We start from the raw sequence: 23196 nt of genomic DNA, 5'->3' as shown, positions 1-23196 counted from the left end.
GGAAATCCAGGCTCAGAAGAAAATAAGGGGCAGGCTGAAAAGCCAGAGACCCAAAAGCAGACGTACAAGAAAAGGCAAAAGCCCGTCCCATTTTTTATTTATTTTTAATAGAAAACAAGTGAAAGTAAAATAGAAGAACCCAATTGAGATGTGACACTTTTTGGCTTCTTATCGTTAACGAGTCAATTTTTTTATATGTAAACTATAAGCTAACACGTGTATAAGTAATTTATAAGGTCTCTTTTGTTAGAAATGATTGAATTGGATATGACTATTCACTAAATTAAAGGTCATTCATGAAGAAAAGATATCCCGATTTAATCTCAACGAAAATGGTAGGGTTAAAAGATAAGTTTTTTTTTTCATGAGTAATCTTCAACTTAAACAAAGTAAGAAACTTATGATGAGAAATGAGTCCTTGTGTATAATAAAGAACTAATTATTTTGGTTAACGAATCATTCTTTTCTTACATGTAAACTATAAACTGACACATACACGTAACCTGTAAAAGCAATAAAGAAAATTTTTTTCCGCACGTCTCAAACTTCGATCAGTCTGTAAAAAGAAACGAGTATATGATGACTATAAGGAGACAATTATTTTTCTCCGAATTGAAGTCTCGTCCTATTGATTGAATTCTCCAAAGACAACTAAAAACGACCAAGTTGTAATAATAGTATCATCTACCATGTGAAGGGGAGTGGGTTTGGAAATTTGAATACAATCAAGTTGGTGGAAGTGGGTGGAATTTAAGGGAAGAAAACGAAAGGACAAAAAAATGAAAGTTCAAAAGCATGGAATCACGCTAAAAGTTGTAAAGAAAAACGGAGAAGCCGCAACTACTTGGAAGATGAGAAGAAGAAAGCAGAAAAATTAAAGTTTTGAGCAGCCTGCGACTGATAAAATAGAACCCAGTTGAGTTGATGATGCATTTGGGACTGGGTTATTTTACTCAACTAGCCCCCAAAATAATAGGCTAAAATAGTTCCTGTCTGTCGGTCTGCAGCAGTTTCAAATTTAAAAACCATTTGAGATAATTTATCTTGGTTTTATTTTTTTTCATTTTTTATTTTGAGTACAAAAATATATTTTACACTAATAGAAGGGGGAGTTCGACTAAGCCGCATAATGAGAAACTTAATTTGGTATCGAATTTGTTATCTATGAGATTCAGACGTAATTTCATAAAAAACACTTGTAACAAAAGCTTGTTATGCAAGCAAATCCAAATTAGTAACTGGCTTTGCAAAAGGAAATACGATGAATCTAGCTACAAACATGGATAAATGTAGTACTAAACTAAAAGGCAAAAAATTATTTATGGAATGGTACTATATACACACTCTGTTTTACTTTCGACACACCTCTTTTTCATTTATGTCATTTGATATTCTTCAATTTCTTATGATACTGAAAACTAAGAACAGTGTATAGAAAGTAAAAAAAATTGTGTGGATAACACCTGTCACCATCCTAGCTTATATTATCAGTCGAAACCGAACATTTCCACAAAGCATCAGATGCAAAGTAGTACTAAATTACAAGTTCTTCGTGGATAGTGTTGTGTGGATTTAATTGATGAACTTGCTGCGGTCAATACGGATGTCGAGTAGTGGATAGTTGAATTCAGGACCAAGGATCTTCATTGGTGGATAGGTAAGTTTGGTGAAGTTGATGAACTTTGTCATATAGCCGACAAAATGGCCGTGATAAGTCGAAAAGTAATTTCATTTTCACACAAGTACGATTATGATAATACAACATAGAATTCAATTACTTTGCTGTTTCTATACATCCGTCTAATTACTTTTGCTGATCCCCGACTTTAGGAAAAAAAAAGGTTTTGTTTAATATTAACCGAAATCATATTTTCTTTGTCTGGTTAATTAAAATATAAGTTACATGATAGCCACAAATTGTTTATTAAATCCAAGTGGCTGTGTCACTTAACAATATAACTCAGAAGTCTAAATTCAGTATAGTATCACAAAGAGTGGCACGATTAAGGTTGATATAATAATTAAGAAGAAAAAAAGTACAATAAAAAAGAAATCAAACGTGATTAATGATAAAAATTAAATAATTAAAAATCACTAAAACATAGAGGTTCTACCGCTTTGTTTGCAATTTATTTAAAGTTGCAACGAGGTACCTAAGAGAGAGTGGGGACTTTAAACTTACGAGATATTGATACAGAGGTGTAATCATTCTTTTTTTTTCTTTTGGTTAACGAGGTGTAATCAACCTTTGAACCAGTTATTTCTCCATTTCTTCTTCTTTTTGGTACTTACAAAATAAGGTTCTAAAATACGCTAAACGCTAGTCGAGCAACGGATTAGGGTCTAGCTCATCAAGGCAAGGCCTAGGTAAACCCTAGGTGGATTTAAATAAATTTATTAATTATTATATAAATATGCGGTGGTCGGTGCAAATGGGACTAAAAGTCACAGCGGGACACGGGGAGAACTAGAATACAACGGTGGAGTATTAGTTTATCAGACGAAGAGAGAATACGACCGGAGATGGGGGGAATGGAGACTGCAAGAGAAGGCGTTGGAGAGAATGGTGACAGCGATAAAGAGCTGTGGCACAAAGAGAGCCCTAAAACCCTATCTGAGAGAGTCGTGGGTTGTTTTGAGGTTTACTTCCTAGAAAACCCCTTAACTTAATTAATTAAAAAAAGAATCGCCTAGGAGCAAGTCGGGCGTCTAACACCTCCTTGCTTTTGTTCACCGATTGACACCTAACCCTGACGATACCTCGATCACTGCCTAGCGCCTAAGCCCCTAGGCCGATTTTTAAAACAATGCTCGTATATGAAAGAACTTTTCTTAGCAAATCAAGTCGATTAATTAGCATTATAGTACTATTTCTCTCAAACTTTCCTTTTATTTTTAATAATTTTTTTGTAGCATTATATATATATATATAGCCGGAAGGCAAAAAATGTGAACCGTTCATAATTTCAAGAAATGCCTTCCTAATTAAGAATTTAAAACAAAACAATTTAATTAACAGGGGTAAAATAGTAAAACGAAGTCATTTTGAAAATTTTCAAACAAAGCAGTAAGCACCCATTACGTGAGTAGTTACTTGATAAAAGTTAAAACTAGTTCTAATATATTTGAAAAAGAAAATACTAATACATAAAAAAATAATAAATAAAAAGGCCAATTTGCAAGCGTTAGTAGTATTGTAAGTTTGCACAATACTTGACTTTAATTTATAGACAGGTAGCAGTATAACTCCCCGGCCTGTTTCTTGTAATTAAGAAAATAAGTTTCCAAGTTTGACTTCTAATTGCTATATGAAAAAATTAAAAATTAAATTGCGTGGATGAAGAGAATAACTAGGATAAAAGAAATGAAAGCATACAAAATTCGGCATGCACAACATAACACGCTTAAATCATCTTTCCTAACAGTTGATATGGACTCGTTTTAGAAGAATTCAAAAACCCTACTTTACATAGAAAAGTAAAAACAAAAAAAATTGAAAGAAGCCATTTTATTGGATGGCTTAATTAAAAGTTAAACAGAAAAGTACAAGGTTTGAAAACAGAAGAATCAACAAGCAATTAAAAAAATGTTTAAATTAAAAAATGAATAAGAAATTAGATTTTTCTTTTTTGGGTAACAAGAACAAGAAATTGGTTATACAAAAAAACAAGTGGCAAAAGTTGTAGTTGGAAATAAAGAAAATGGATAAATAAATAAAAAAAGTCCAAAAGAAAATAGTTGCAAGTTGAGGATCCACTTGCGAGTCCGGCGTATGTTTGTGATCAACATCATCACTCCCTCCAACCCCAATCCTTATTTCTCTCTCTTCTCTTTGGAGATATTTTGAGCACGATGATGTCACGTTATTATTATTTCACTTAAATTACACCATTCACGTTCACTTGTTATGTTTTAGTCTACTATAAAGGTAGTAAGACATATTAGGTACGTTAATGATCATTTATTTTTATTATAACACGTAAAATAATACATAAAATGATGTGTTTTCAGTAAAAATTCTCCTTCCCTCTTTTCTCTCTCTCTCTTTGTCCGAGGAAACAGGAAAACTAATCCAAGTGGACCTCATCACCACTTAAACAACTAATCACCTCTCTCTCTCTCTCTCTCTTCCTTCCTCACTCTCTCCCTCTCCCTCTCCCTCTCCTCTCCTCTCTGCCCATAATATATACGATCATCTCTAAACTTTGAACCCAGCCCTAAATTAACCTTGTCAACAAATACATAGAGAGAAATACGTCACAAAAAGCAAATGTCTTCACCAATCCAGTTTCAAAGACCAATCAGCCCTCCTAATTATCACCACCCTACAAACACAATCCACCACAAACAATTCCAATCCCAGGCAGTCGCAGCCGCAGTCGACCTCACGCGCTACCACTCCCACGTGATGGCTCCCAACCAGTGCTGCTCTGCCGTCGTGCAATCCATCGAGGCACCTGTCCAGACCGTCTGGTCCGTCGTGCGGCGCTTCGACAACCCACAGGCCTACAAGCACTTCCTCAAGAGCTGCCACGTCATAGACGGAAACGGTGACGTAGGCACGGTCCGGGAGGTTCACGTGGTGTCGGGGCTTCCCGCGGGGTCCAGCACGGAGCGCCTGGAGATTCTGGACGACGAGCGGCACGTCATCAGCTTCAGCGTGGTGGGCGGGGACCATCGGCTGACGAACTACCGGTCGGTCACCACACTGCACGACTCACCGAACGGAGTGGGGACCGTCGTCGTCGAGTCGTACGTGGTTGACGTGCCGCCCGGGAACACGAAGGAGGAGACGTGCGTGTTTGTGGACACGATCGTGCGTTGCAACTTGCAGTCGTTGGCTCAGATCGCTGAGAGTATGGCCGATAAGCCAAACACCAAGAAACCCTCATGAAATTATTCACATTTTCTTCGTCGGTGATTTTTTTCTTTCTTTCTTTTTTTTTTTTTTTTTTGGAGGCTCGATCTCTGCAGCTGGTTTAAATGGTCAAAGGTTGTTTTATGATATCGTGTATATTAGTCCATGTTATAAATTGCTTCTTTAATTTCCTTTATCATGTAATCTCAGATTGCTCAATCGATCTATACATATAACAACATAATGTTCTGAAACATCATCTTATTATTTCATGAATTATGTCTAATTTCGTGGTGTGTTCGTCCTTCTAATTTTCTCGTTTCCTTTTCGTTTTGTTTTTGTTGTGTTTTTTTATTTCTTTAATTAAGAAATGGTTTGCTTATGTAAAGTTAACTATATTAACAACATTGTATTCGAAACACCCGTCACCCAATTTATTTGTATTAAAAGACTATATATATCTATTAACAATATTCATTAGAACTATTCTGCGACTTTGTCCCTCAATTGTTAATTTCTTCAATGTTTATTTCTTCATGTTTCTACGTATTATATACGGAGTCTTAAAAATGTATGTATAGGTTAAATATGAAACTTGATCACTAACTGTTCGGGCAGGAATATTAACCCAAACACTAACCCTAGTTCAAATAATAAGGTTCTCTCTTCAGCTTCCGATCAAATTAATGGAAACAACTGGCTGATTGATACCAGATAATAATATAGTATATATCTGAGTTGTATGTATGATATATGATCTCTCTCTTTCGAATCCCTTAGAACATATTTTTTCGATAATAATATATGATCTCCCTCAAATCTTCGGTGTTTTTTTTTTTTTTTTTTTTTTGTTGAAAAAAAAGTATGCTCTATCACTAATTCTGTATACAGCTAATGAGAATCAGCTGTGATTCTTTCCGTACATTAGCATACTGATTGATTTCTGTACACTATTATCAACTATGTACTTGAAATATTAATTAAATAGCGAAGCTTATTTAAATTAAAATGGCTAAGAAATGGATTAATCTTTTTTTCTCATATATGTCGGCAATACCAATGAGATAACTGCTGTAAAGTGTGAAGATTCGCAACAATATTGCACCAGCACCGATGTGCAGAGACAAATAGTACTGCAATTACAAGCAGAGCAGAACAAGCTTAAGTTAATTACGAATTACGAATTACATTGTATCATCCTTGCGCCCTCACGTCTGATTACACTGTCATCTTCTTACCCAACTTGTAACCCAGAAAGTAAGTATGTAGGAGCTTCCAAGAGGAGGATCCAAGGCTCGAAGTACCAGTTACTGTATTGATATTATCATGTTAAGTGGTCTATATTATGAAATATTTCATCATTTCTCAAAAATAAAAAATAAAAAATAAAATAAAATTCACGTAACATGAGCATTCTGCACCTGATAAGAATTACAGCTAAATAAGTAATTGACGACCAAAAAAGATTTACATGCATCAATCTGATCAAAGATGGAGAAAAAAGTTAGAAACTGAACTGAGAAGGTTGTAACAAATCAAGCTAACTTCTACAACTTGATACAAAATTCCTAATTTTTTTTCACTCTTTCCTTTAATTTCTTTCTTTACTTGTTGTATTTATATACTTTTTTGTCAAATTGTTGTGTTTATAATTTAATATTGAGTGAGAAAAAAAATGCTGAGGGGCATTCAAGAACTAAAAGCGGATTTTGCAATTATTTAAGAAAATCAATATAAGATTTTTAAAAGATAAAAAAGGTGAGGAAGCATGTGCCCTCTGATCCTATGCTCGGGCCGTCCCTGGTCAAAGGTACATACGATCCGATTATGATAAATATATTTTCAGTATGTATATCATTTGTACTAACTTTAGTTGATATATATTGTTTATCTTTGCCGTTTTCTCTGAAAGTTAAAACGTACTACTAATTATCTCAAATTTGACGTGCAATATTTTAACGTGTTTAATTTTGTATTTTTACATGGAAGCACACACACGGAGTTTTAAAATATCGTTTCACATTGTGTTAATTAAATTGGTAATTGTCGACATTGAGGAATCAATATTAGGTGCATTGGACTGCAACTTGACTTTAAAACAATCGAGTTGGTTTGGGAAACAAATGCAAGTTGCAAGCTTTGCCTCCCTTTAACTATATAAATTCTATCTTCGTGTGTACTATATATATGTTTTGCGTTGGAACAGATATATAGTCTCTATTAGCTGCTTGCAAGTTGATTAGCAAGTTGGCAAGAGAATGAAATCAAAGCCACGCATTACCTCATCACCTACGTATGTGTGTGTGCCCCATGACTGATTTGACTATATCATCCAAAACTTTAATTGTTTGGTAGAAATTTTATTCAACCACCGTCTCGAATTTAAGGTGCAAAGGCCACCATATATAGCAAGTTTAATTTCCATGACCAATCTAAGACTACTCCTAAAATAGTAAATAATATCGACTCCAAAGTTTAGAGTTATCATCGCATCCGAATTGTCCTTTTCGATAAATATAAACAGCTTACAATGGACCACAAACTTAATGGTTTTCTTGCTGGTAGGGTGTCTCAATTGGCATTTTAGTAAAGGGAAGAAAATGTGTTTGTATGTCCATGCTGAAATTTATCTAGGGTTTATAGAAGTTATATCTGAGAAATATATAACATATTGATGATCTGAAGTTACAAGATTGAATGGCTTTCTGTTTGTTGTTCCTCAATTTTTGGAGATTTTGCCACTAATTATGCAAGAACATTATCAATATCAAAGCAAGTAATGATTAGTTGTCCCTTACTTTCGTGGTATTTGCCACTAAGCAAATTAAGCCTTCGGTCCCCAAAGTACTCTTTAATCTTTATTTTGATGAGTACTGCTTTTGGTGATTATAGCGAACGATTCTTATTATGTCAGCAACTTTATATATGTAATGCTTCACAAATATATTTTATCAGAAATTGTTTAAATTAAAAAATATTGGAGATCAATCAATTGCAAATATTAAATTGATTAAAATCAACAATAATTGACGACATATTAATCAAATTTTAATAATTTAGAGATCAAATATTCTTAACATTATGAAGAAGAAAATCATTTTAATAAAAAAAATATCATTGTGATCAGTTTCCCTATATTTTTGTTGGAAGTACAGTTTAATATCATCCACATGAACATGAGACTTTTGACTAAGTCAGGATAGAAAAGTTTGGCAAGTAGAAGCTCATTCCAAGAAATTGAGATCCTCTTCGGATTTTTGATCCAGAGTATAGGGACTCGAAGATTCAGATCATTGAAGAGAAAGATCGGATCCTTGGTTTGTGTGAGATGGCACAGTGATATGAGCTAATAGGGGGCGTAGAATTAAAATTTAGTGGTTTAGATCTCTCAATCCGCGGTCTCTTAACATAGAGATTATGAGAGGATCTAGATTCCATTCCAAGTATCTTGAAGGCCAGGTAAGCACCAATGCACACAGTCAGCATAGCTAATAGGGTTTGCCAATTGTTCTGGGGTCAGTGGACTCCACTGCTTCTTTTATTTATTAAAATGAAAACTAATAAAAAATGTTTGAAAACTTTGAATTTTAACGAAAATGACAAAATAAAGTTTGAACCCTTGTAGTTAAGATCTTCAATCAAACTAGTATGTGCTCGTGGCAAATATGTTTCTGCCATTTAATTTATATCTAAGTTTCTGTCAAACTGTTAAGGCTCCATTCAAACCGAGGAATTTGAAAGAAATTATTTGGATTTAACAACGAGACTAAATTTGCGTTGAAAGTTAGAAAACTTCGGATTTGCATGCATTTGAAATATATGCAAAGAATCATTTGAAATCTAGTTCTTTTCGTTCTTTTCTTATTGTTAGTCTTGGCATGTATTATTGTGAATCTTTAGAGACAACCAATTTAACATTATAACGTTATCTAAATCTCTAGATTTGACTACTTAATATTATGATCTAGTTGTATTCTTCTTCACTGGTAAGTGAGAGATCTTAGGTTCGATTCTTACTAAATGCAAAATTTAAAACTACATTATTATTGGTCTATTGTGAAGCATAGTCAACTCCCCCACCCGTCTTAATATAGATAATATCATTTATTTCCAAAAAAAAAAAATATCCCCAGATTTGGAATCCCACCATCCAACAGGCCCTTAATCAAATTATATGCTATCGATGGGAATTTAGGTGAGAAACAACATCATGACTGTGATAGTTTATGTATCTTGGCAACAACTTGACAAGCCACTTTTTCCCTTCTACTTCGTATCTCAAATCAATGCACAGTACTGGATCATGTTTATAGAAAGGTTCTCTTCCCTCCTAATCTCTCTCCCTTTCTATTTTTTTCTATTTGAACGGTCACGGTTAAGCTACATCAACATCTTATATTGATTTTTTTTATATAGACAATAAGACAAAAAACAATGTGTGAGAGGATGGGATGGAAAGAGATGAGAATAGAAGGGGAAAGAATCCTACTCCTTATAGAAAAGCTGAAATTTGTGCATCTATTGTTGTCTCTAACTTCTTGTTTTTTTTTTCGGAGATATCGTTGTGTAAATTTATTATTTGACAAAAAGTGTAGTTTTATGAAGGTTGATAAAAAATTTATGCAAATGGCGTTTTACCAAGAGTTTGTAGAAAGAAAAAAGATTTATTCGAAAATTATTTTTCTATAATATTTTTAGGCAAAAGAATTTTCCATGCGTTAGTAAATGAATCTCATGATCAAAAGTTGATGAGTAACGTAGCAGTCAATTATTTAAAGTGGCTGCCTTGTACAACAAGGAAAATGGTGCTCCTCTTCCCATGATGGGTTGCGGTGTTTTCCAAATTTGTTAATTACGACCCAATTGTCACACGTCGGAAAAATATAAAATCTTAAAGAAGTTTAGGTCATCTTTAACTGAGGGCTGGCCAGATGGCTCGTTTTAGCCCTCTAGTCCTCCAAGATTCCCCAAGATATTAATATTTTAATAAACAGTACATGGCCATATTTGCATCCGTCTCTTACCGAGGACCAGAGAGCTCGTTTTAGCCCTGTCACAAAAAACCGTCTCCAACCGAGGGCCAAAGGACCATAGGGCCAAACTTAATTTATTATTTAAATTTAAAAACTACAACAACTTAAATTTAAAAACAACAACTTATATTTAAAAACTACAAATTAAATTTAAAAACAACATTAACTTAAATTTAAAAATTACAACGACTTAAATTTAATATCCATAATCAACATCATCTTCATCATCCGTCATTGTAGGAGTATAGTCAGAGGTAAACAATTGCCGCCGAGACATAATTTCCTTTTTTTTCCTATCAAAATAGGCCTTACTCATTGGAGTGTAATTCGAAGTGTTCATTTCCATATTCTTATCATCTATCTCTTCTTGTATTTGTTTGACCCGTTCTTCGTGTCTACACTTCCTTTCTTCCGCCTCAAGGGCATTTTACTCCGCCAGTAATCGCAATGAGGCCGCCACTTCATGTTGAGTGGCGTAATCAGCATTTGCCTTGCCCTTTTCCCTCAACCTTCGGGCCTTGTTTCGTCCCATAGCCCTAGGTAAAGAACTTTCAGACGGAGTCGGATTTTCTACCCTTGTTTGTTGAATGGTAGGAGATCCATCTTCATTCATATCTATAGATGGGCATGCAGCTCCCAAAGGATCCACTATATGTTGAGGTGGATCTTCAAATAACACCCACCCTTTACAAATTTCCCAACAACTGTGAAACTGAAAGGGTTTTGAGCTGCCCTCCATATACAATTCCTCCGCTTGGCGTACCTAGAAAATATAATTACAAAAATTTTAGGAAATTAATTCATGAAATTAAATGTAATATAATGACATATAATTACAAAAATTAAATGTAATATAATTAAACATTTAAAATAAATTGTGAAAACACTAACTTTGTCATAGTAATTGGCGCCGCTTTCATATCTACTTGCTGCTGCTAATAGTGCTTGATGCCATTTATTCAAACTTGGATGAAGATGTTTCTTCCATCTTGAAGAACAACTTTCGTGGTTTCGGGTATTCGGTGGAATAGTGCATTCGTAGAACTCTAAGTATTTTTTGGATACACGAGTCCAAACACCTTCACTTGTTTGAGAAATCCATCTCACACTATCTTCTGAGACCCATCTATAAGCCTTGCAAAGAGCTTTATCTTCTTTTTGGGTCCAAGCCCTACCTTTCATTGCAGATGAGGCCATTTTTTTTGAAAAAAATGAAGGAAATATTGAAGGAAAATATTGAAAAGATATTGAAGGAAATTATTGAAAAATTGAAACAAATATTATAGATGAAGGAAATATTGCAAATGAAGTGAAGAAATATTATAGATGAAGGAACTATTGAAAATTTGAAACAAATATTATAGATGAAGGAAATTATTGAAAAAATATTGAAGGAAATTATTGAAAAATTGAAATAAATATTATAGATGAAGGAAATATTGGAAAATATATTGAAGGAAATATTGAGAAATATATTGAAGGAAATATTGAAAAATATTGAAGAAGGAAATATTGCAAATGAAGTGAAGAATTGAAAGAACTTCACCATATTTATAGAAGAAAAGAAATGTTTAAAGTTAAAAAAATTAAAAAAAAACAAAAAAAAAACCCAACGGGTAGCTGACTCAGCTAGCCGTTATATTAAAAAAAATTCAAACTATTAGTGTCGGTTATAACCGACACTAATAGTAAAACTATATAAAAAAAAAAGGAATTTCAAATCCTTCTTTAATACTGTCGGTTATAACCGACAGCAATAGGAAAACTATAAAAAAAAAATAGCCAGCCCGGGGCTGGCTGGCTGGCCGAAAGCAGCCAGCCCTTTGGCCCTTTGAAATTCGGTGGGGCCCTCCCAGATTCCCAAGCCCTCTGGCCTAGCCCTTGGTTGGAGACGGTTTTAGGGCTATTTTCGGCCCTCTGGCCCTCTGGACCCTTCGGTTGGAGATGGCCTTATGGTCTGTTTGGTATTCTACTTGAATTCAGCTTTTTTAACTCAAAAATAATTTTCAAGTTTTAGGCCTTAAAAACTTGTTTGGTAGACTATTTTTAAAAATTGAACTCAAGATTAACTAAAAAATATAGTCTATTATCTAAAAACATAAAAAGTTAGTTTTTAGAGTTTTTAAACTTAAACTCACTCATTTCTTTTCTCTCCCTCCTCCCCTCACTCCAAATCTATCTCTCTTTTCTTCTTTCTCTCCTTTTTTTTTTTTTACCTTTTTCGTACCTCCTCCAATTTACTGTCTTCATTCTCTCGGTTCTTTCTCTTACTCTTTTTTCTCTCTATCTCGTTCGATCCTCTCTCTTCTTTCCCTTTCTTTCAATCATCTCTTACTTTCTTTCATCCTCTCTCCTTTTTCTCCCTCTCCTACGACTCCCTCTTTTTAGATCTCTTTGTCTAGTTTAAGTCGTAAGATTTAAAAATTTCAAATAGAATATCAAACAGGTCCTTTTTTTTTACAATCTTGGACACCCTTTTTTTTACAAGCCGATTTTTAGGAGCAAGTTCTATCCATGAGCTCTTAACAAAATTAACGAGAAACTTTATTCCCTTGCGGGTTAATCCCATAGGTGGGCAAACCCTGTGTCTTTCTAGGTAACTCCGGTGTTCTGCTCTGATGTCGTGGCCGCAAAAGCCAGAATGGCACCTTCACTTCTTTGTAATGTTGCGGTCCCTTGAGAACCAGAGACCAAGTTTGACTCACATGAACGATGGAACGATGCATATATGGTCAACATTAAAAACAACATATTTTTAGAAGTTGTCCAGTGAGTGATACATGATGGTGATGATGAACGAAAATTACAATGTCGTTTGGCTTCGAAGCCATCTGTGAAACCGGACCAACACCAAAATGGCTTTGAAAACATTGCAATAATTCTGTACTTTCTTTTAATCAATCACTCAAGTATTCTCCTTCACAAAACGCAAATTTAATAACAAAATTTCATTTTTCACATTTCAAAGCAGTATTCAATCTATCTTCTTCCAAGGGCCCTTCCTTTATCCACATCTTCTTCTTCTCTCTTTCTTTTGCCTTCCATCTCACATTTTTCATGGATAATTACACTATTCAATTGCCACCACCATGCAATGACCATCCCGAAAGGCCGGAAGGACGAGAACTCACCACTTTGGACCACGATCAAGGATAGAAAAGTTTGGCGAACAGAAGCTCATTCCAGGTATCTTGAAGGCCAGGCAAACACCAATGTACGCAATCAGCATAGCTAACAGGGTTGGCTAATTGCTCGGGAGTCAGAGGGCTCCACTGCTTCTTGTAGATTGATGTGTGTGCATCCTTGCGATAGTTTGAAAGTTGCGTGATGTTGAGAAAAGAAATGGGCACCGTCGTTTTACCGAATACTTCTCCAATTACCTCCATTATGTTTTTCCGGGAATCTGAACCCCAGTAGTTTGGATCTTCAATCAAAGTAGTCTGGTTGTAACAGTTGCCTCCTGGTTCACCTCCCCATTCTATACTCCTGTCAAATATCAAATGTCAGGCCACCTAAATCTTGTGAAAACTTCAAGCACAAGTTACTCGTCTAAAAAGCTTCAAATTTTCAATTTGTCTGTTTTTTTTTCGAATTGGGGTAATCACAATTATGCATGCTATATACATGATTTGAATAAATAGGGTTGAGAGAACTGTACTCACTTTCCATGAGAAGGAGACATGCTAGTGAAAAAGACCCTCGTCTTCTTGGGGTCCATGTTCCTCCTCACCCATCTTAACATAGTTTTCATCGCCATACGATAAGCCTCTGTCGTTGGCACATTCACAATATCTTTCACCTCATCATTGAAGGAACCTAGTCTGAAATTAAAACTTCGGCATTTTGTCATTTTGTTAAGCAATATAGGAAGACTTAAGCAATGTATAATTTGATAGAGGCAGGAATGTACAATATTTTAAATTCCAAGCCGGTCATCCACCACAGATAAGTATTGAACACCAATACATCAACGCCCTTCCAATGTTTGCCATGCTTATTGACGGACCCTTTCCTTACAAGCCTGTCAGATATCCTATGGACGACAGCATTATCCGCGTTTGATTCAAGAAGAAACGGCGCCCAATAGAACTCGATTGTGGCATTGTATGTCTACACATTATGGAACAAAGAATAGTAAATGACTGCACAATTGGCAATGTACAATTGAGAAGTATGAAGAAAAAGTGAAAACCACAATGAAATATCACCTTGGCTGTGAAAACAGTTCGCGAGTCTGAGTCAAAGCTCTCCATGGATTTGGCATCATCCGGGATGAGTTTGTGGAGAAGACAAATCATGGAAACATACTGACCCCGGTTCAGAGAGTCTCCAACGAACATCATCCGCTTTCCTCGTAGCGTCTCGAGCATCAAAGTGGCATTGAAGCTGTATAATTTGTGAGAAGAATGTTATACATGTTATACTATTGGTAAGTTACAAAAAAATCCAACATAACGGATATATGATTTTTATAAGATTACAAGATTAAAGTTAATACCAATGACACTGTGAACGAAAAAATAATTATTAAACAATTAATAAAAATGAAAAGAAAAATCATGACAAATATGCAGAAGAAGCATATTATTATTAGGAAGTAAATGTTTTTTTTTTTTAATTTCAAAAAAGTTTAGAGGAGATTGGCTACTCTCACCACCAATGCCATGCAATACCCACAACCTCAAGCTGGAAGAACTTACGCATAGAACCTAACCGCCATCTGCTATTGGTATGGATTTATGTAGGAATATACAGATTGCACACCAAGTTGTTTTAACTTAGCCGTTTTAACAATCTTTGATACAGTTCAAACTATAATTTTAGGGACAATTATTATATAGAGCCTGTTCGAGATTGTTTTTTTCGGAAAATATTTATGCTCATAAGAGCTTATGCCAAAAGTGTTTATATAAACACGTTGAAATGTTGTTAAAACAAGTATTGTAGTTGTTTCTCCTAAAAACGCTTATAACGACCTAGAAGCACTTTTAAGTTGTTCTACCAAACATACTTATAAATGATTTTGGTTGTTATTAATAGGCCAATCAAAAGAAGGCCTTGGGATTAACCTCAAATGTCGAGAAAATTCGAGTAATGAGTTAAGATTAAGACATGCTTAGAGTTCGATTCCCTCCCATGCAACAACGTAAAAATCAATTATTAAGAAACCATCTATGTCCGGGCCGTTCCCAAGAGCCCATAATATCGTACTCCCTAAGCCCGTACACAATTTGGGCCCAACCCATCCACGTTGTCGTGTGCGACAGTGGGCCCCTGTACATTAGTTGTCTCCCACGAGGACAGATGAAAGGTACGGGATTTCGGTTTCCCGGGAACAAAACGACGGCAGCGTATCTGGCTCCATCCACACGGCCGGCCGGGAAGCAACCCAGCCGGCCGGGAAGCAACCCAGCCGGCTTAACTACAAAAACCGGTTCATCAGACAAGGACAAAGGGACAGAACCGTTTTGTTTGTCGGTGACGAGATTCGTAGGTAGGGTCGAGAACTAGGAGAGTTAAGTTACTGTCGTGCGATGCTTTTTGTCGAAGTGAAAGCAAAATATCGGCTTAACTTTCCCAAACAACGCCGATTAAAACGAGGAATTGACGCGTTTTATTAAAGACTGGGCTACTGACCTGGGAAGATCGCAGCCGTGGGGCTGCCACCGCCATTTCTGGTAGTCCTTGTCGGGCCGCCCGTGTTCTTGGCAGGTCAACTGTGGCTGGATGTACGGGCACTCCGATTCCTCGTAAAGCGGCCGAGTTGACTCGTCGAAGACCCACCTCCCGCTGAACAAGTCACACCCTTCGTCGGTCTTGCCGACGGCGAACGGCAGCTTCTCTCTCTTCTTCCCTAGCCCCAAAACAAAAGACCCAATTTAGTAAATTGCAAAGTTTCAATTGGTTAACTCGGTGGAATGGGGTGGGTTGACTCACCTGTTCTGATGACGATTGGGTCTGAGCTGGAGGTGAGTTGGAGCTGCTGGCCGAAAATGCAGGTGAGATCCTCGCCGTAGAGGACGCAGACGAAGAGGATGAAGACGAGGAGAGTGAAGAGGTAGGGAGAGAGTCGAGCCTTGCGGAAGACGGCGGCGGCAGAGGAGGAGGAGGAGAGCGGCGGTGGCTTCATTAGTCTCATGTGAAATCGTATAATTGTATTTGAAGGTGTGATCTAATTTGGTTGAAATATATGAGACGGAGGTCCATAGAGATTCATCGTGTGAGAAGAATAAATATATAAGAATTTGGTCGTTTGAGATGGGTTATATAATTTGAAACATTATAAATGTCACGGTCAGTGTGCTAAGAACACGATCCAAACACAAAAGAGTAATAATACAATTGATAATTTTTTTTTATTCAAGTATTCAACCAATTATATTACAACTGATGAATTCCAGCACACTGAGAAATCTCTTCGTATTTTCTTTTTTGTATTACGTTTCTATTAAAGGCAATAATGAAATCCAAACGTAGGGAATTTCTGTGCTTTGGGAAATCATTAAATCAAGTACCATTTCTGGTCCCAAAAGAAAAACATGATCTCCCTTGGCTTCTAAGGTAAGTAATTCTCTCTCCTTTCCAATCATGAGAGAGAGAGAGAGATGAAATATTGGTTTTAGGTAGAGAAGTGGTTGGCACTCACCTGCTTTGCTTTCTTAATTCTCACTCAATAATACAACAAATAATAAAATGATGTGACCAACAACTAAACTTACCAAATTAATTAACCAATTATTTTGTTTCTCTTACAAGTTTCCATCATCACATTCAAGTGCATAATCTTTCTTACAAGAAAGTTTGATTGTCTCTTTGCCAATAAAGCTCAGAAAGTAAATGCTAATAAACATTATTGTACTTAACTGTTATGTTGTGAATATCGAGTTTTAAGAATGGAAAAAATGAACAAAACTCGAAAACTTAAAATAAATAACTAAGATAAATAACACCAAGGATTAAGGTGGTTCGGCTATATGTGCTAATGTCCACGGGGCATTAACAACAATTTTTCACTATATCAATAATGAGTATAACGAAGAATCTTGCCAAGTTTCTAGAATTAAGAACCTGACGAAAAAACCTGAAAGATCAAGAACAAGAAATACACTATTTTTCTCTTTTCTTTTTCTCTCGCACACACTTTGCTCTTACAATATTCTCTCACTCTGACTCCTTGAGTGGTATACAACTTATTGTTTTGCTCCCGTTCCAAACTAGTGCAATAGCCCCTTACATAGACATAATAAAGGTTGTATTTAATACGGATTACGATCATAATTCGAACCTAGTTATGCATCCTTCTCCAATTGGAAAAACCACCCTGATTGGGATAACAACTCCAATTGGGTAAACAATTTAATCCTCTAAGACTATAATTCCTAATAGACTTAGGACAACTCATCGTGGGCTTGGTAACCCAACACGTCGACCCCCGGACCCCCTTCCTTTCCCCGCCAAACCATGAAGAGGAAAAAGAACAAAGAGTTCACAATACATAAACCCCAGAAATCTTAGCCAAGAAAATACTATTCATCCCTCCTAAAACACAGAAGTTCAAAACGCATAAAATCTCATTGCAAAAGTTAACGATATAAATTCGTACCTGAGGCTGAAGAGACACGGAGCACATTGCAAATGGAAAATTCGAAATGAGGCAGACAATTGAAGCTGGTTGTACTTCATGTATCAAAGAGTTGTGGAAAAGAATCTTCACCCTTGCTATTATACCTTTCAGACATCTTCTTCCATACAACTAGCAGTTGCTGTGTCTTCTGGCGCCTTTCAAAGAACCTCGACAATGTGTTAACTAGCCACATCAGAATCAGTAGACAAATAATGGCACATAAGGTAAGCCTTCAATGCTTTCAATTCATGAGGATTTCTGTGAATCGGATAACACTCCAAAGAGCCTTTCTCCCACCACATCACCATATTACTAACATAATTCTACCATACAAATATCTGTCCAGTGACGGTATCTTTTCAAACATCTGAATCAGAACCGTCAATTTAGACTGCATATAAGCAAGATATTCACATTTCAATAAATCAGATACTAAAATATAGTCGCACGGTACCATATAATTCAACTGGCAAGATAATGCACGATACTCAACATCCAATGTGTTCACCTTTCATTTTATCCAGAGAAATATTAAAATCCTTGAGGAAACATTCATCCAAAATTGCCTGAACAGCAGCCGAGCAATGTACGAAGAAAATAACAAGTAAACGAGGACTTGGTAAGGAGGATTTCTTTACATTACAACTAAAATATGACTCGTGACTGAAAAAAAAGATGGAAAGGATAGGTGAGACGGAGAAGGCACCATTTTTATGATGGTGCATGCTGAGCTTAAGTGCTAGCTTTCACTACGCTGTTGCTGCATACTGACCCATTTTCTCTTGTTTGCCAAACGTTGATGGCAGAGCACAGATGATACAAAATGAAGTCACCAGCTTAACCTAAAACAAATATCTCTATGCTCAAAAGTTGACAGGAGAATAGGTGCTTCGATGACCATGAGAAGATCCCCTAAATTTGTGCAGTAAGGATGCAAACAGACTCTGGAAGGAGAAGATGCAGCAGTTATTAACAATATATTGAGAGCTTAAGAAAAAGAAAAAGGCAATTTAATTGAAACTTGTTTATATCTGTGCCACATCACTAGAAGTATAAACCTAAGTAGAATACCTGGGTACTTTGACGTAAGGTGGTCCAAAAGTCCAAGTTTGGTATAATCTGAAATGAGGACAAGCACCGAATCATAGTTAAATTACCAGAATTTAAACTCCGAAGGAGCACTTTAGAACCTTGACCAGATTCTAGAGTACCAGTTACGAGTAAGATTTTTTCTGCTATTGCAATGTGATCTAACTGATGTTATATGTTCTAAATAGTATGCTGCCACAAAAAGTGAGAAAAAATGAATAGATTTTGACTCCAACGTGACATATGGAATTATAGTAATATGGTAAAAGGAACATGTGGCTTCATTCCCTATTCCATGACTGTCACAAGTTTGAATTCCCTTGCCCAAAGGTCACGTGTTTTGGTTCTCTCTCCCCTTCAATATTTCCTTCCATAGATCATCCACTGTATGATACACACACACACACTGTGTGTGTGTATGTGTGTGTGTGTATCACCCAGTTTCCTATGTGTAATTCATGACCACCATTTTACCTGACTCATTGACATATATTAGTTCTTCCTCTATAGATCGATTTTTAAGAAAACTTGAATTCCATTTCAAAATGATACACAGCAAATAGATGGACCTATTCATAAAACAATTTCAAGACAGATGAATGGACAAAACGCAAGCATAACAAAATAGTTTGTGTGCAAGAAGCTGATCTAATTGAGGAACATACGTGTATTCCACGAACTCCAAGTTTTATATATCGATAAGCTGCCCCAACCAGCAGATAAGCTCCAAAAAGGCATAAGATTCTGAAATAAAGATCAATTATCAATCACTTACGATGACTCAGAAAAACTTCAACAGTAGACATAGAAAATCGCTTTGGAAATAAATTTGACTCTTACATGATTCCTAAGGTACCAAACCAGCCCCACGCTCTTCCATGCACGTATTCAATCTTGGCACAGCCAGAAGGATGCGTTAATACTGTAGCCTGTCAGATAGAGAAGATATTATGAACCTCATACTTTATACATTGTTCATACACACTGCAAATCCGCTTTCAATGTCACAAAATGAACTGTCAACAGAGAGCCAGTGCTATGCATTTCAAAGCTTCATGCATCCCTATTTTGAAATCTATGATTTCATACATTCACAACAGCAAACACTAGCTAGTTTACTGGTTTTTCTCAATAGTCAATACCACCACCTGAACCATATACACAAAAACAAAGCCTAAAGGATAAAGTGCCACCAGCTGGGAAAGAAAAAAGGGTTCGACACATCTTCAGTCAACAAAGAAGCGCACTAATGATAAGCAGGAAAATGAAACAGGTTGAGCACATATTCAGTTCCAAACAAGTTTACCATTCAAATCATATTAGTTTAATTAATAAATTTGGCTGGAGATCAAGGCGAGGGAAGATTCAAGCTAAAGGAACTTATTAAATCAGGTAAGAAGCTTAGTATACAAAAGCTGAAGACAGGGGGCCAGAGGTCTATACTCTAAAGTATACACTGTACAGTTCATAGAATATGGACAAAATATCGCTATTCCATGGACAACTTTATCAAAGTAAACTCCCATCTTCTATAAGATTAAGTGATAGGCAAGGAGAAATGAAGATATTCTTAAACTGAAAGGACTCACGTAGTCGCATTTCCCAGTTTTCTCTAGTAAATGTGGCCCCTGTAAAACAGAAAGACAAGAAACTGGATCATCAACCAAGCATGTCAGAATTCCAGGATCACTTCAAATTATGCAGACGATTTTGTATAAGGTCTTGCCTGAACTCTATTTGGATCACATATTACAGACACAGAGAGCGAACAGTTGAACTTCAGGCCACTACTTGACATCTTAACAATGACACCAGTGTTAGGATTCTTCCTGTCTGCCAAAACAAGGAAGTCATAAATCTTCGGAAAATTTATTCTCAAACCAAATCAATTGTGAAGGTCAGAAAGCATGAATGTCCATACATATTTGTGCAATGCCATATTCAAGCTACATTAATGGAAACCTGAAAGTATCATTCAATTTTATATCTGGGGGAGATTCCAAGAAAAATAGAAAAGAGATCTCACCGATTATGTTCATGTCCATGCTTGAGGCACGCCCAATGGTAGTGCACACATCGTAACCTGCAGTTACCGCTTGGTTCATTTTAGAAGAATAAATACAATCTTCCAAGATAGAACAATTTTCAATCCAAATTAGATGAGATAGGTCTCAGTCTCCTGCTCTGTTCGAAACTAAAAAGAGGGCACCACAGGCTCCCAATTTCTAATGGACCAAAGCACACCATAACATAAAATTAAGAGGAATTTTGTTTGAAGCCACAGAGCATAGGATGTCATTAAACAGTTCAGCTGTCACAAATTTTTTTCAGACTATTTATGAATAGCTACTGTTTAACACAATATAATTTGCAAGAGCGACATCTGATCACGACCCTTAAAGCTTTATTTGCTCCAGAACATGTCCAAATTAAACATCTACTTCTGCAGAGCTAGGCAATAGAAGGAAATATCTGAAAGAAATTAATTTGATTATTCCCAAACATGATTGAGTCACTGACTACCACTATCATACATAAGCAATAGAATGTGAATTCCTTTTTCCGATTTTACCAACAGGAAATAGATACAGTAAAGTACACAGAGGGCTATGTCATTAATCATATGAAACATTAAAGCATCTGTACCTCCTATGTTGTTTGACACAAGCGCACTAGAACCCATATCACAGCATGATGCCCCCACACAATCCTGCAATGTTCGATAATGTAGTCAAATAAATAAGATATTCTATAGAAATTAGGGTAGGAACTAGGAAGTATATTTTACTATCTTTATCTTTGTTTTATCCAATTTTTAACAAAAAGCTACCTCTGCCCATTACACCCTGAGTCAAGAGCCTGGAATTATATGTGAACAGTAATACTCGGGTCAATTGTTAAAAAGAATTATCCGTAATGGAATCCAAAATAAAAGTTATGCAAGCATCAGATTCATGAAAAATAAAAGAAAGCAAATGACAATTAGGACCTTTGAAAGCTGTAGCAATATTCTATTAAATTCCGTAGATTTCAAATTTAGAAAAACTCTCATGTTGTTTTAGCTAGCAGTGTAAGTGCCAGCTTTAGCTGTCAATTTCCAAATTCCCATATCTCTCTAACCCTCTCTTTTGTCTTTAGAGGCAGAGATAGAGAAAATTAGAGCAAACCATCCGGAGCGGCTCCCTCACGGATCAAAATATAGGGAGGAACTAAGTACCAAGTAAATAAGTGCAAGTATTACAAAATTGCACCAGTCTCAGTTCCTTCCATATCAACATAAAGAAAATAACAGTAACAGAGCTGAGAAATCTACCCAGCAATCAACACATCTAGGTGGGTCGTGATTGAAAATCATTCCATTGCAAAGCTGCTCCAGACAGTCAAGGAAACAAACTCAATAATGAACCTAGTGGCATTAATAAGGCTTATGCTTGTAAAAGTTAGCATGATATCCATTAAAGAAAAAAACAAACAACTGCATTGTGGTATTATCATGATCATAGTCGTACAAAATATCAGTAAAAAACACAAAGGTGTGACCTGATGGAGCGAACCTGAAACCAGAGCACAGTCTCATTTGCTGCCACCTTGTAGAACCTGTAGTAATGAAGTTTAACATCAAGGAAAAATGAATTTTGCTTGACCAAATTGATAATTGAAAAAATGCATCACAAATGCCCCCGTAAATAAGAGAATGCTTTCAATGTATATCAGCTAGAATACAACCGATGTCCATAGGACCATAGCTCAAGAGCACGAAGAACCTCCGCAACCCCTTGAACCATAATGTACCATACAACTATTACAGTTTAAGATACAACCCAATTTCAAACTAGAGAAGCCAGAATGGCTCAACCGAATCTCTTTCGAATAAATGAACATTAAGCCGGCTTAATGAAAAATTGAAAACCAGTTTCGAAAATGCTTAATAGGACAGAAGCACGTTAATTTGCACAACTTCAAGAACTTCATGTATTTAACATAGAAATCATAAAGCTCATAGCAAAACCACAGCAATCAAACAGTTGGACGACATGCATATCAAAGCCCACAAGAAAAATACATGGAGATGAGGTAAATGTTCCACAAATTGCATCAAATTTCAGCTTTAAAAGATTGAATAAAATCATTGAAAGTGAGAAGAAATAACTTGAAATTACAAGGTACAATTAACAATCATGAATAATCCGAAAACCCATATCAAGTAGCAGAGAAATGGCGAGAGAAATGGGGAGGGAGAGAGAGAGAGAGTACCCATCTTCGCTTTGGACGCCGTGAGGGAAGAAAGGGATGGGAGAGTCCAAAGTGTAGTTATAGAGCTTGTCATCGTCGACGACACTGAAATGGCAGCTAGCGGAGACCGAGTTAACTCGGTCCAAAATCGTTAAGATGACCGTAACCCATATCAGAAAACCGAGTCGGACTTCCATTGCTGGCCACCGAGCTCACAGAAACTCGCTTACAATCTCATCAATGGCGCTGAGATTCTTGGTGCTCTGAAGCATGAAAACATCAGTCTTCACTTGTGACAAAAACCGACATTCCTCGTGGCATTGCCTTCAACCAAACGACATGGTCCGCACGGCCCGGTT

The 23196-nt window shown here is 36.2% G+C and overlaps 3 protein-coding genes across 5 annotated transcripts; 1 reads left to right on the top strand and 2 right to left on the bottom strand.

Moving 5' to 3' along the window:
- The first annotated feature begins 4071 nt into the window (after positions 1-4071).
- Positions 4072-5112, top strand: LOC103432868 (abscisic acid receptor PYL4). The gene has a single exon (XM_008371074.4). It carries the CDS (start codon positions 4271-4273, stop codon positions 4892-4894), a length of 624 nt encoding a protein of 207 aa, XP_008369296.1. The 5' UTR covers positions 4072-4270; the 3' UTR covers positions 4895-5112.
- Positions 5113-12747: 7635 nt separating this feature from the next.
- Positions 12748-17906, bottom strand: LOC103427493 (protein trichome birefringence-like 33). Of its 2 annotated transcripts, none has more exons than XM_029105948.2 (7): positions 17495-17906; positions 15829-16063; positions 15529-15745; positions 14100-14277; positions 13802-14001; positions 13554-13724; positions 12748-13377 (listed from the first exon to the last, which is right to left on the bottom strand). In XM_029105948.2, the coding sequence occupies exons 1-7, from the start codon at positions 17519-17521 to the stop codon at positions 13038-13040; spliced, it is 1368 nt and encodes a 455-aa protein (XP_028961781.2). In that variant the 5' UTR covers positions 17522-17906; the 3' UTR covers positions 12748-13037. The 2 variants fall into 2 exon arrangements, with proteins under 2 accessions (XP_028961781.2, XP_028961782.2); XM_029105949.2 differs by having other exon boundaries at positions 13554-13712.
- A 97-nt stretch (positions 17907-18003) lies between these two features.
- LOC103427491 (uncharacterized) lies at positions 18004-23187 on the bottom strand. Of its 2 annotated transcripts, XM_008365549.4 has the most exons (11): positions 22859-23187; positions 22159-22201; positions 21918-21971; positions 21251-21314; positions 20631-20687; positions 20331-20437; positions 20194-20232; positions 19445-19533; positions 19270-19348; positions 18587-18634; positions 18004-18459 (listed from the first exon to the last, which is right to left on the bottom strand). In XM_008365549.4, exons 1-11 carry the CDS (start codon positions 23032-23034, stop codon positions 18379-18381), a joined length of 837 nt encoding a protein of 278 aa, XP_008363771.2. In that variant the 5' UTR covers positions 23035-23187; the 3' UTR covers positions 18004-18378. The 2 variants fall into 2 exon arrangements, with proteins under 2 accessions (XP_008363771.2, XP_070681000.1); XM_070824899.1 differs by lacking the exon at positions 21918-21971.
- Positions 23188-23196: the final 9 nt, after the last annotated feature.

Source organism: Malus domestica, chromosome 07, assembly GCF_042453785.1.
Source record: "Malus domestica chromosome 07, GDT2T_hap1".
Taxonomy (NCBI): domain Eukaryota; kingdom Viridiplantae; phylum Streptophyta; class Magnoliopsida; order Rosales; family Rosaceae; genus Malus; species Malus domestica.
This window is presented reverse-complemented; position numbering and strand designations above follow the sequence as displayed.

What these genes read in the sequence shown, in the direction of transcription:
- LOC103427493 (XM_029105948.2), bottom strand. Translation starts at nt 17,521, where the DNA reads ATGTGCTCCGTGTCTCTTCAGCCTCAG. An exon ending in CACGGCTGCGATCTTCCCAG is followed by an intron (nt 14,278 to 15,528) that starts GTCAGTAGCCCA and finishes CAAATTATACAG; the next exon opens with CTTCAATGCCACTTTGATGC. An exon ending in GGCTTGGAATTTAAAATATT is followed by an intron (nt 13,725 to 13,801) that starts GTACATTCCTGC and finishes AAAATGCCGAAG; the next exon opens with TTTTAATTTCAGACTAGGTT.
- LOC103432868 (XM_008371074.4), top strand. Translation starts at nt 4,271, where the DNA reads ATGTCTTCACCAATCCAGTTTCAAAGACCAATCAGCCCTCCTAATTAT.
- LOC103427491 (XM_008365549.4), bottom strand. Translation starts at nt 23,034, where the DNA reads ATGGAAGTCCGACTCGGTTTTCTGATATGGGTTACGGTCATCTTAACG. An exon ending in AGACTGTGCTCTGGTTTCAG is followed by an intron (nt 21,972 to 22,158) that starts GTTCGCTCCATC and finishes TGTCTGGAGCAG; the next exon opens with CTTTGCAATGGAATGATTTT. An exon ending in AAACTGGGAAATGCGACTAC is followed by an intron (nt 19,534 to 20,193) that starts GTGAGTCCTTTC and finishes TCTATCTGACAG; the next exon opens with GCTACAGTATTAACGCATCC.